Source organism: Dinoponera quadriceps, unplaced genomic scaffold (assembly GCF_001313825.1).
Source record: "Dinoponera quadriceps isolate SergipeBrazil2010 unplaced genomic scaffold, ASM131382v1 scaffold3324, whole genome shotgun sequence".
NCBI classification, from domain to species: domain Eukaryota; kingdom Metazoa; phylum Arthropoda; class Insecta; order Hymenoptera; family Formicidae; genus Dinoponera; species Dinoponera quadriceps.
The window spans coordinates 259,328-272,994 of NW_014557953.1; the positions used below are offsets into that span (position 1 = coordinate 259,328).

A 13,667-nucleotide genomic window follows, 5' to 3' on the forward strand; every position below is an offset into this window, starting at 1 on the left:
GTCGCACGGTGTAGTCCGACGCACGCGAGTGCATAGCGCGCGGGTGCGTTGCGTCTCGCGATTAAGTCTCGCGATTATCTCGCGCACGAGAGCAGGCGCGTATACGCACTTCTTCCGAAACACGGAGCCTCGGCTGCTTTTAAATGCCCGCTTGCACAGGAGGCTCGCACGGGAGTGACGCCGCACGCGAATCGATACGCGCTCGTTCGGGCTCTCGTCTGCTCTCGCGAGAAGGAATCAAATATTATCCGTTACGCGAAATCTCGCTACGAGGCGATCCTGTGATTTTCTTTTCTTCCCTCCCCCTCTCTAAATCGGCGTGTCCCGTTTTATAAGACGCTTCGAATACACGCTGGTACTTGGAGTGTTATCAGGCGTGATTGCGCTACACGTAAAATTCTGTTCAGAGACCGTGGCTGGGTTCTTGCTTCTGGTCAACGACCGCGGGGCATTAAGTATCATTTCCCTTCGCGGGGAAGCCATATGGCGGAATGAGCTGAACGAGTGACGACTTCGAAAGTGGGTCGCGTCTCGCGCGATTTTTTCCCCGTCAGATCGCCCGCCGATGAGTTGTGATCTCCTCGTACGCTCTAGTAATTCCATCTCGGATTCGCGGGTATCGCGCGAATCTCTTTGATCGCGACCGTGCGTATGCCATCATTTTTAACGACGTCCAATGGAGCGCGCTCGATGACGACGATTAACCCGACGGCACGTGCCCTACGCGGCCTGAATAAAAGGCAGCGAATCAATGGGACGATTCAACTCGAAATTAACGACTCCGCGCGGCTTCTCGCTCTCGCGGCTCGGGGATTTAATTCAGCTGTGAAGCAATTACGCGACCGCGCTACGTGTGCGGAAACGGGCCGAGAAAAATCTCGAAAATTCTTTTCTCTCTCATTCTCTTTCTCTCTTACCCCCACCATGTGTGCGGGGAACCTCGTGCGGTCTCCGAGCGAGAAGCCAAAATGAGCGGACACGTCGTTCCGGCGGGCGCGCCATGCAGTTCGCTCGATCGGTGCCCGATAAATGCGTCCTCTCTGATGCAGAATCGCCGAGGCGTTATGTGGAGGGTGAGGTAACGATTCACTATCGCTCGCCGGTGCGTACAGAGGCGAAGGAGCCGTTGAGCGAGGAGGAACTCGCGCGCCGAAGCGCGGAAAACATGCGGCGCGTTTACCAGGAGGAGCGCCGTCGCAAGTACCTCCAGGAGCTGCACGACATCGACTCCCGCAGGCACACGGATAACTTCATGTAAGTAAGAGTAAGCTTTCCTTCTTGCCTTTCAGTGCTCTCACACGCGCGTTTTGCTGCTCTTTCACTTGAACGCCCTCAAGGATGATAGTCTGCGCTTACTTAGATAGCCGTTGGACTAATGAATATTTTGGAGATACTGACGTAGTCAGTAGACGATTAGTAACCTCTCTCTCTCTCGAACTTTCATTTCCACACGGAAGAAACGGTTTGTTTTAGTTTATTAGAAATGGCCGTTTCGCTTGACAGAAACAGAATTTCTGGCCCTCACGAGTCGGCTCTTACAGCCGGGAATTCGGTTTCTTTCAACTGAAACACGTTTGATCCGTCCATTTCGGGTGGGTCGACCGAACTGTTTTTTATTACGTACAGATTTTATTTTAACGCTACCTCGAACAGCCTACCTTGACGCTGAATCAGCGAGAAAAGAAATTTGAGACGTCATCAGGGTCAAAATGGAAGTAAAACATATTATTACAATTTAAATTGAACCTACTTTGCTATCTTGATTCTTACTGTGTTATAGAATCAAAAAAAAATGATTTAATTGTACAACTTGAAATTTCTAATCGAGAAATGGACCCGTTTGAGTCGATCTCTTCTTTACGAATTTCGCGGGGCTCCCATAAGAGAAAGATGCTTTCGTTGAAAGACAAAGAAAAAGAAGAAAGCTATCCCTTGAATTTATTTCGATGTAATTCGTTCAAGGTTTCGGTCTCTCTCTCTCTCTCTCTCTTTCGTTTATGAGTTTCGCCGTTCTTTGCACAAGTGACGTCGTCTCCGACAACAACATTAATAACGTGACGAAAGACGCGTGCATCCTCCAGCTTGTCGCATCGGCTCGGAAACACCTCCAGCCGTTCAATGGCCGTTACGCAACGTACAATTGTGCGCCGTAAGCTATTTTACGCGGGCGTCACAATGAAAGCGTAATCGTGCGCGCAGGTAGAATAACGGAAAACCGGTTGTTTCATTGACGTCTCCCTCCGAAGAAGGTTACCGTAGTCCTGAATATTTTCATGGCAGTGAATAGAATAGAAAGTTTCTCGGTCGGGCAAGAGAGCACCTACTATCAAGGGAAGTCTCGAGCTTGAAATTCCATCTGATTCTTGAAATAAGATCATCGAGCGCCTTACTGCGAAGCACTGTCCCGCCCTATTCGTGGAAAATTTCGTGGAAAGAAATATCGGGGAAGACGAGAGCCCCCCTCTCTCTTTTTCTCTCTTTCCTTTGCTTCCATACCTAAATTTCCGCTTGCAATTTCTTCGAAGCGCGACGCTCGAAAACCGTCGCAGGAGAAAGAGAGTTGCCGAAGAGAAGTAGAATTTGCTTAGAATAAACAAAGAGACAATGTTGGTTGAGGAAATCTTTCCAATTCGAACCGGCGATTGCAGACCCTCGCAGAAGTCGCCCATACCTTTAAATCGCTACGACGACTTCGTGGACGATTTAAGCCAGAGAAGTCGATCCCAAGATCAAACGCCCGAGCCGCGGCTGGTGGCGAGAGCCCTTTACAATTTTGTCGGCCAGTCGTCACGAGAATTGACCTTCCGGCGCGGCGACATCATATTCGTTCGACGACAGGTGGACAAGAACTGGTATGAGGGCGAGTACAACGCGATGATTGGACTGTTTCCCTTCAACTACGTCGAGGTAACGAACTCCCTTATTTGATTAACATGCGAAAGTCGAATGTTTTTCGCGAAAAGACGCTTGTTTGCGAAACTCGGGCTTTACCTGCCGCAGATTCTACCATACGATGGCATGCGAACGACCCCGAAGAAGTCTCACGAAGGACAGGCACAGGCTAAATTCAACTTTGTCGCTCAGACTAATCTGGAATTGTCCTTAGCGAAGGGTGAGGCTATTGTTGGAAATTTCACTTCCTCAGCAATAATACGAATATTTTCCACTATCTGTTTCTGCTTACAGGCGAGCTGGTGGTGCTGACCAGAAGAGTCGACGAGAATTGGTACGAGGGACGCATAGGAAACCGCAAAGGCATCTTCCCGATTTCCTACGTCGAGGTCATCACAGAACCCGGACATCGATCAGGTAATACTACGAGGCGTCGGGTTTTTAAAGGGAGACGGAAAATCCCCGACAGATGTTGATCACGGGGTGCGTCATTATTTCAGAGACTCCGATTCAAAACAAACCGGTGGCCTCTCCGGCGGCGCACAGTCTCTTAGCGAACGGCTCCTCCGGAGGCAAAATGAGTATGGGACCGCATCATTACGTGCCGTCCATCCCGGTCAATATAAACACAACCCAGCCCCATTATAATTCACTGGTAACTATCGCACGATATCTCATGCGTTCGCTCCAACGATGAAGAAAAAGTCCCTCGTATTATGTAGTAACACGACCGTTCGAACTTTCAGCCACGAATGGGCGGAAGCAAGCTGCACGTATCGCAGCTCAGCGAGACTCTACACATCGACACGCACTCGGAACCGATCCCGTGAGTCTTCCTTCGCATCTCTCGCTCTTTGATTCACATTGAAATTCAATAGGCTTTTCTCTCGCAGTTTCCTCCTTGCTCCACGCATCGTTTCGAATCAAAGATCGTCGTGAACGTCGAAGAAACAGCGGACAGAGTTTCGTTCGATTTTACTTGTTGTTTTTTATGCGTTCGTGGAGGACGCGAGGATTATACGACAAATTATAGTTTTGCACGGACTCTGAGGTTACAAGCCGAGGAAAGATATATAATATATATAAATTTATATCGTCCTATAAAAATTACCGAATTTTATATCGCTACAACGATTAGGCTCGTAAAGACCCGCTCTGTCTTTCCTTGCGAAGATTTGATCGCGACTAAATGACTCTTATTGCCGCATCACCCGTTTTATTATGTTTATCGTAAATATATAAATATGAAAAATAGATATAGATTGATGATTGATTATGATGATAACTCAAAGAGTGGTATATTGTCGCTTTCAGATATCGGGCGCTGTACAACTACAAACCGCAGAACGAGGACGAACTGGAGCTGAAGGAGGGCGATACGGTATACGTGATGGAGAAATGCGACGACGGCTGGTACGTCGGCTCCAGCCAGAGGACCGGTTACTTCGGCACTTTCCCGGGTAACTACGTGGAGAGATTGTGAGGCAGGCCGACGATCCAGGACCTGGACGCGTCGCGCATCAAGGCCCAGGATAACCTTTACCAAAGCACTAGACGGGATCGTTAAGATACACACACGACAGGCCGGATTTCTGCGTTTAATCCGATCGCTCCTGGTAAGACGTTCTCGGCATCCCCGAGCACGACGCTGCGGAAGCTTTCGCGTCGCAGTCTCCGTCGGGAAGAGATTGTCGTAGAAGCGGATTTCCCTCTGGTAACTGTTAATACTTTTATTAAGATTGTGTGTAAAGGTAATTCTACTGTAATCCATAGTGTCACCGACGTCTTCGATAAGCGCTAATCAGGACGGTTGATTTCTCTCTCATTGCGTTTGTGCTCTAACGATTTCTCTTAGACGCGCGAATTACTTAGGACGAGAAGCGCTAGGACGGTTTGTCGTCTTTTACGCTTCGACGGTTATTCGGATTTGATTAATCGCGTGATTTGTTGGCACATGTCGGTTTGCAAATTCCTACTCGTAATATCATCTGTGCTCGCGATGCCTCGGAAATCTACTCGAGACGATTCCTTCCGAAACGATCGTGTAATACGTAATTTCATACAGCACCGTCGTACATGATACAACGAATGAGGGTCCTGCTTAGACCCGCACGAATACCAGCGTCGCATTAAAAGCGTCGTCTCGAGTCGAACGAATAACGGTAGAAAAGTCACACGCAACGTCGCTAATATTCTGATCGGACCGGCAATTACTCGTCAAGCGAAAGCTCGTTAAGCGTACGTAGCGGAAAACAAAGAACGTCACAAGAGTCTTCCTTTTTGGGTATAGCAGCGGTGTTATCGGTAACACACAGGGGAATTAGGACTAATCATAGAACGGTGTTCGCGGCGAGACGTGACGGCGCTCCCGCACGATCGGAATTAATGACGCTGCGTGTCGCGTATTTTTTACACCTTCTTTATCGTTATCTGTCGCTGAACTGCGTCAACGTTCGCGGAAATACGGGTATACATCGTCAGTGTAAATTCATCGCGATTAATACGGGCCGATGTCGAGGATCGAACGCGTTGCCAATATTCAAAACAATTGTCCAAGGTAATCGCTGACTGTGTCGGAGGGGCCTCTTTGCCGTCGGTTCTACCAAAAAGATCTAGCGAGATAGTCCGCTAAGGATACGCGAGTCTGTAAGTAGTTGTACGATAACGATTAGTTAACTTATTGTTATTTCTGTTTCTGCCGGCCAGCCCGGGAAACGTCGTAGTGCGCGCGTTTCCAAGTGAATTTTGCGACGCGGTGAAATTGCGTTGAGGAAAATGACAAGAAAGAAAGAAACGGAGAAAACGTACGAAGGGGAACAGGTTCGTCGAAAGGGTTCCTCGAGACAGCGGACGCAACGCAATTAGTTTGAGAAATTGCGGAACGGCTGTTTTGCGCCGCAGGAGCGAATTAGCAGTTACAGTGAATTGTGTTGAATTAGGCGCTACGGGTCTCCCTATAATTTACTTGCGGTATACTGTAGATAAATCGGCCACTGTTATTGTTGCATTCGCGAATATATTCGAGACTAACGACTTATAATTGAAAGTTTGCCTTCCCAAATTAATATTTTTGTAAGCGCATTATTTGTACCTAGAGTTATATATATATATAAACGCGGACACACATAAAGAGTAGAGGAGAAATACATATATATACATAAGAATATACCGTATATACATAGTATATCACGAGATATATAATATATAATATAAAGGGATATCACATGTAACTATACCAGTTGCGACTACTAACGCGTCGGTGTACACGCAGAGACATGACAGAAACGTGGTCTATAAATGTACGAAACACACACACACACACACACACACGTTTTATGTATGTATAATCAATGTAAATAATTGCGAGGAGAGGATCGCCAGGTTCCTCGCGACGTAAAAGTAACGTCAACGTCGCCGCGGCATCATCCAAGTCACGTCGTCAAGATCATTTCTAACGTCACCTCGCCATGATCGCCTATCCCCTCCTAAGGGTTGCAACAATAGAAACGCAGCCGGGAATCAGACAATACTATAACTACAATAATAATTAACGGGACGTGAGATAAGAAGAGCGTGGCAAGGGCATTATACAGGCGCTGCAGTGTATCCGATAAAGCGGTAGATGTCGTTTTTACCTTGCGAGAAGGAGCTGATCGTCTCGTCGTTTGCCTCGTGTCCTCGGCGAACGTTTGCACGAGCGAGCGTGTGCGTAAAGCGTAAAAAAGCTCGGCCGTCTCTCGCGCCTGTTCCGATTGTCAGTAATTGCACGACGAACATCGAAATTCTTTTGGAAATTTCACGAATATCAGACGGTCGGATCATCAGATTTTTGTCACTTAAATCGGGAACTCAATTAAGTGCGCGAAATTTCCCCCATCTGCGTCTATATGAGAGAGAGTGAGAAAACGCACAACACGTGCAATGAATATAACACTCGGGCGGTTCGCGCGCGCCGGACAACCTTGCGTCTTGCGTGATACGCAACATTGTGCGTACACGCGCATATATTCACGTACATATCCCACTGTGTAAGTCGTAAGACGGTGTCTTCCACGCAGCGCGGCGAGATCGCAAGCGATCCTTGTGGAACGTCCGAACGGCGCGCGACGTAACGCGAACGTCAATAACAGACGCAATAAAAAGACTTTCGTTTCTCTCCTTCAGTCACACCCCGAGAAATGTGTTTGCGGAAGTTGTAACACTTATTTTCACACGCAGCCCAACTTTTACTTCGTGCAACACGTGATCGGCACCGATGTAAGCCAGCCGCTTGTCGAGCGACACGACCGATTTCTTCAGACTTCTTTCCCATTGACGTTGCGGTTTTACGGCGGCTCTACACAACGTTTTAGCGATAGCATCGGGCAGAAAATTTACCTGCTTTGCGACACGATAGCCACCGACTGGCGCGACCTTACTGATTGTGCGTACTGCGCTTGGTTCAACTCGAACTTCACCAGCGACGATCCGAATTCAGTTGTTTTCACGATATGCGTTCTCGCGCTCTAACGATGTTACTATGTATTATATATTCTAGATGCAAATAAAACCTAGTCCATTACTAAGATCTGTGAATTATCGCGACGACGATGACTTACAGTGGTGTATGTATTACTTCTCGAATATTAACGGCCAATAAGGTTAATCGCTGTTAATGATGCACGGAAATGTCGTCAGAATATCTAAAGTTTATCGGATTATTCGACGGACGAAAGTAAAATATGACATCGACGTTTGCAAAATCTTCAAAGAAAGTACACTAAGATTCTTAAATGCACTTAGGAGAAAGTGAAAGATACGTCGTAATATCTAATAAAAAATAGATATACTTAACATAAGCGCATGATAGCGCGGTAACTCGTTTCTTTACCGTGCCGAAACCTTCCAGAGAGAAAATAAAGATCCTGCTGGCGCTCAAGGCGCTATTAGATCGCAAGCTCTTTTTTATCACGTGCAGGAGCAGCCTTTGCAACTTCACGGGTATATTGTACCAGCTACAGCTCTACCTAGAACGTTATCATTAAGGTTTCAGATAGCAGCCCTTTCTTCCTTTCAATTGGTCCATTGAACGTTAATTTCGACATTAACGCGGTTGCCTTACATTTTATCACGTATTTGCAGACTGTGGTCTATCAGTCTTTGGCCTTCACAACAAAAGACGAGTAAGTGAACCAGTTGGGCGAGCACGTAGAGAACGTACCTCATTGTTTCTACAGTGTCCTCGGATTGCATTGTGATCTCGAAAACCATCAATGTAACGTCGTTTTGCGTTCGTTACAATGCTACAATGTCAGAGATAGAGTAGATAGAGTTTTCAATAGTTTCTTAACGTGTAGATACGTACTTAAAATAAAGTCGTGCTCGTTCATGTTTCTTGAAGAAATACGCGGACTTCGGCAACGAGCAGCCGAATAAATTTCGAGCCTTGTTCTTCAGCGTGATGGGCGATTTAATTATTCACGTGGACGGTCGTAGAGTATCGCACACATTGTTATTACATATTTGAATTTTCTCGCGCAACAATCGTCGCATCTTGCAGGTGAATGCAACTTGACAACGTGGCATCTGTGCGCACTGTCGTTAATGAAACGGGAGAATTTTACGCGCAACTTCCCTTCTGTACGAAAAGTATCAATTGAAATGTAGCGAGAGGAAACAAGTTTGTCCGACTGAGTAGCGAGGGTTGCAAAGTTCCTTTGTCGGAGAAGCACATCGGAGTACAACAGAAACACCAGTAAAGAAAATAATGAAAATCGCGATTGTAAGTAAAGAGTGAAGGAATCTTCTTTCTTGTTCGCTAGCAATTCATTCTTCGTTCGAGTTTGAGAACGCATCCAGCTTTGACAAATCTAACTTCGCGGATGTCATCGACAACGAGAGAGAAAGCAAACTTCAGCGAAGAATGTTTTCTTTTGCGATAACCATCAGGGCGCTATTTGTACCTCAGACTATATCGATGAATGAAGTTTACTGGTTTTTAATTTTTAATTTGTTTTTTTAGAATTTCGTGTGCAATGGTTTAAAATATAATGCGCAGCGTCACGGATCATATAAATTACGAATATTGTATACGCGAAAAATAGTATTTTATTTTACTTTTGTTTGTAGGACATATTAAAATATATAAATCATATCTTGAATACCGGCGAATTTTATTCATTTTATTCATTATATTTTACTCAATTATAAGCTTTACATAATTATAAATTCACAGGAACATTATTAAACTATTGAGTACCGTCGGTTACTCAACTGACGAAAGCACAGTAAAATATGATAACGACGTTTGCAGTACCTTAAAGTAAAATTATTAAAAGACTTAAGACACTGCGATATGCAATCTAATATCTGTTATAGATCTAATGGACAAAAAATGAAGTTAATTTTTTAACAAATTATATAACGATAATTATTTCTTTACCGCAGTGAAACCTTGCAGAGAGTAAATGAATATCTTGCCCGCGCTCAAGGATTTGGGTCGCAAACTCTTTCTTAGCACGTGTAGAATCAGTCTTTGCGACATGACGGATATTTTGTACCAGGTGCTGCTGTACCTACAATATATGAACGTTAATAATATTGTCCGAGGTTCAGCTAGCAAACGTTTCCTTGTTTAAATTTGTCCATCGACATTTACTTAAAACGACCGTGGTTTCCTTACATCTTGTCATGTATTTGTAGACTGTGGTCTATCAGTCTTTGGCCCTCCCAACAAAAAATGAACAAATGTATCAGTTGGGCCAGCACATAAATGATGTGCCTCAATACTTCCACAATGTTGTGGGACAGCTTCGTAACCTCGAAAGCGACAAATATTTCTTTATCTGCTCCGATTAGAATTATAATAATTGGAAATAATAATAATTATACTAATTCGTGACATTATTCAATTTCTATTACGCTAAGACAGAATGTGTGCAAGAAGAATGTCGAAGTTCAAATTAATTCCTTTTAACAAATTAGATGCTTACTTGCAATAGGGTGATACTCAGTACTACTGTCACTAACAGTAATTCTATACCGAAATTTAAGGAAAAAGTATTCTCAAGACGTTCCGCGAATCTGTGGCAAAAAAGATATAGCAATGGCAATATTTTTAAACAGCATTATTGTTTCCGATATTAAAAAGCAAAGAAGTAAGAGTGAGCCAAACCGTAGTTTTTACTTCGCACCATAATACATTCATTCAATAATACACACGAACAATACACGATCGTTCCGTCATTTTTGGGACACACCGTATAAAGTTACATACTCACTCTAGAGCTGCACGATGCGCGTCAACGCTGCACGCCATTCTATTATTATACGTCTCATCCGTGTCATTATTAACAACTTTTACTGCATCGATATTCTCAAATACCAAATGCTCGAAACGAAATCTGCGAATTGTTATAAGACACTTAACGCGGGGATATTGAACCATCGTATTAAGTGACAAATAACGCATATTCGCTCTTACCCGGTTACAGCGAAGATGCCACAGACGTGTTCCACGAAAGTAAAGAATATGATATCGTAGGCGATAAGACCTATCATACCTATTTCCGCGGCTATGAGATCGTAACAGAAAATATAAAAGAAGTATTTTCTCTCATCAACGAAGTAATACGCCTCAAACGGCAACACTATGGGGCGGGACTCGTTGAGGGGTAACACGATGTCCAGTATGTGCGGTATGAGAGACACTAAGATAAATATGTGGAGACCTATCATACAAACTGCTGCAACAAGCATTCGTTTTCATTATCGATTGTAAAAGTGCGAAAAAACTAAAATTGATTCGTCCTTACCGGTATACATAAGGACAATCCATCTCGCACTCGTAACGTACGTCTCCATGATTTCGTACTCTTCCACGTTCTGCAATCTTTTCCAATCGATGGAAACGCGATCCGTGAGAATCTTAATCTGGATTTACCGTCGATGAATATTAAATTTTACTGAACTGCTTATCTCGATAGCTGGGAAATCTCAGAAAAACGCGAGAGACAATATTTCTCGATCGATGTGAATTTAAGCGTATCAACATACTTTGCTAGCCCTGAATTGGCTTATATACAGCTTCACCATGACCACAAGTACGAGTATATACGGTGGCAGAGTCCTGGTAATGCACTCCAAGTTTTTGTCGCATTGAATAAATTTGCACGTCTGGAAATAACATTGTTAACAGGCTGCTTAATAGAACGAATTCTTACATCTGTATCTAGTTCAATTTATTTAATAGAAACAGGCTGATTAAAGCTAATAATTGAAATAGATGCGCGATATATTTATGAAGGTATACTATATATGAATCAAAATCAAAAGAAACTTCACATGTGGTAATGATGATATAGTAATAATACAAGCGTTGCTAAACTTGATGCTCTCTGCGTACCGCATAGGTCAAGTGATTCATTATCCACTGTCGAATGAGGAATGAGTGAAACAGGTGTAATCGTGAAATTTCACGGAGGCTCGAACCTGTGGAACGTTTATGACAAGTACGGCAGTCGTTACTATACTCAACCTGAGCATCTTCTCATTCTTATTCTGATAAGGCCACTGTCCGGCGAGCGATAAAACTCTCTTCGTGAAGCTGTAATAACGATCCCAAATGAGCTCCATGCTTTTTCGAAGAAATATTTCGTCCTCGGCTGTCCGTAGCTGACTAAATCTGTCTCCCTCGGTGAATAAGGCGAATTAATAATTCACGTGAATATCGGTGCGTAAACCGCGTACAGTCGTGTGTTATAGACATGTCAATATTATACACTCGAATTCTATCGCGTTACAATTGCATGTGTCGCGTCTCACAATATATGTGGACGCAATTTCGCAAGATATCATTTGTATTCTGTCGTTAGTGAAATAATAGAGTTGCACGAAAAGTATAAATCAATATGTCGGGAGGAGAAATAAGTTTCTCTGGCTGTGGAGTAAATGGAAAGTTCCCTTGTTCGAGGATCACACATGTAGAAGCATACGATAGGTGATAATAAGAATATTAGAGAATAAAAAATATAAGAAATGTAAGAATAAGAGATACTAAAAATTACTAAGCCAATGCCGAGTGCAGAGATCTTCTATTTTACATTTTTTCAATTTGACAACAACGTGTCGCCTTTGGCAAAAGCATCGGTAAGTTGAATTTACTGATAGTTTTTAATTGTTCTATTACGACGTTGTAAAGGATCAAAATATAATACGTAACGTCACGAACAATATGAATTATGATTATTGTGTATACAAAAAATAGTATTTTATTCTGTTTTATAGCACTGGGCATATTGGCATATGCATAGATACTAGAGAGATTACTTCTCGAATACTCGCGATTTTCATGATATAATTATAAATTCACAGGAACATTATTTGTTTATTGACCGTTGGTTAATCAACTGATGTGAGTACGGTGAAATATGACGTCGATGTTCGCACTACCTTCAAAGTAAGAGTATTAAGTTTGTTAAATAAACTGAAAACAGCACGAGGGAGATGCGATATAACATATAAGATGTTCGAAATTTTCTAGAGCCGCCCAATGTGCGTCCATGCTGCACGCCATTCTTTTATTATACGTATGAATTATATCGTTATTAACGATTTTTAATGCGTCGACTTCCTTGCGTACCAAACGTTCGGAACGGAATCTGCAAATTGTTAAATGGCACTTGACGTCGAAAAAGTGAACAAAATATCAAGTGATAATTAACGCATATAAATTGTTCTTACCCAGCCACTGCGAAAATACCACAGACGTGTTCGACGAAAGTTATGAACATTGTATCGAAAGCGATAAGACCCATTACAGGCTATTTCGGCGACTGTGAGACGATGAAGGAAAATGTAAAAAAAATATTCCTTCTCATCGACGAAAAAATACGTCTCGGAAGGCAGCACTACAGGGCGAGATTCGTTGAGGGGTAACACAATGTCTAGTATTTGCGGCACGAGGGACAACAATAAGAATGTGTTGAAGACAGTCAGGCAAACTGTTGCAATAAACGTTTTACATGCCGATGGTAAGAGTGACATAAAACCAAATCGTACGCAGCGTCGTGGATGATATGAATTAAGAAAATTGTATAGATGAAAAATAGTATTTTATTTTGCTATTTTTTATAGGATCGAGCATATTAGAATATATAGATAATTTCTTGAATACTGGTGATTTTTACGGCATAATCATAAATTCACAGGAACATTATTAAAGAACTGAATACTATCGGTTACTCAACTGACGAAAGCACAGTAAAATATGACATCGACGTTTGCAGTACCTTCAAAGGAAAATTATTGAAAAGACTTAAGACTCTGCGAGATGCAATTCAATATCTGTTATAGATCTAATAGACAATAAATGAATTTAATTTTTTAATAAAATATATAACGGTAATTATTTATTTACCGCGGTGTATCCCTGCAGAGAGTAAATAAATATCCTGCCAGCGCTCAAAGATTTGGGTCGCAAACTCTTTCTTAACACGTGTAGGATCAGCCTTTGCGACTTGGCGGATATTTTGTACCAGGTGCTGCTGTACCTACAATGTTTGAATGTTAATAATATTGTCTGAGTTTCAGCTAGCAAACGTTTACTTAAATTTGTTTGTTCAAATTTGTCCATCGATATTTATTTAAAATGACCGCGGTTTCCTTACATCTTGTCATGTATTTGTAGACTATGGTCTATTAGTCTTTGGCCTTCCCAACAAAAGACGAACAAATGTACCAGTTGGACCAGCACATAATTGAAATATCTCAATACTTCCACAATGTTGTGGGACGGC

The 13,667-nt window shown here is 42.9% G+C and overlaps 2 protein-coding genes across 27 annotated transcripts in view; one reads left to right on the forward strand and one right to left on the reverse strand.

Moving 5' to 3' along the window:
* Positions 1-7,457, forward strand: part of LOC106749537 (sorbin and SH3 domain-containing protein 1) — an 80,882-nt gene extending 73,425 nt beyond the window's left edge. For all 26 annotated transcript variants that reach the window (XM_014629094.1, XM_014629093.1, XM_014629089.1 and 23 more), the window contains 7 exons: positions 1,050-1,254; positions 2,649-2,907; positions 3,001-3,112; positions 3,187-3,309; positions 3,393-3,547; positions 3,639-3,718; positions 4,207-7,457. In XM_014629094.1, coding sequence (XP_014484580.1) covers positions 1,050-1,254; positions 2,649-2,907; positions 3,001-3,112; positions 3,187-3,309; positions 3,393-3,547; positions 3,639-3,718; positions 4,207-4,375 — 1,103 coding nt within the window. In that variant the 3' untranslated portion in view covers positions 4,376-7,457. The remainder of the gene's footprint in view (positions 1-1,049; positions 1,255-2,648; positions 2,908-3,000; positions 3,113-3,186; positions 3,310-3,392; positions 3,548-3,638; positions 3,719-4,206) is intronic.
* A 498-nt stretch (positions 7,458-7,955) lies between these two features.
* On the reverse strand, positions 7,956-11,505 carry LOC106749541. Its single transcript, XM_014629118.1, has 7 exons — positions 11,362-11,505; positions 10,927-11,046; positions 10,686-10,803; positions 10,355-10,616; positions 10,152-10,274; positions 9,864-9,954; positions 7,956-8,130 (listed from the first exon to the last, which is right to left on the reverse strand). Exons 1-7 carry the CDS (start codon positions 11,503-11,505, stop codon positions 7,990-7,992), a joined length of 999 nt encoding a protein of 332 aa, XP_014484604.1. The 3' UTR covers positions 7,956-7,989.
* Between the last annotated feature and the right edge of the window lie 2,162 nt (positions 11,506-13,667).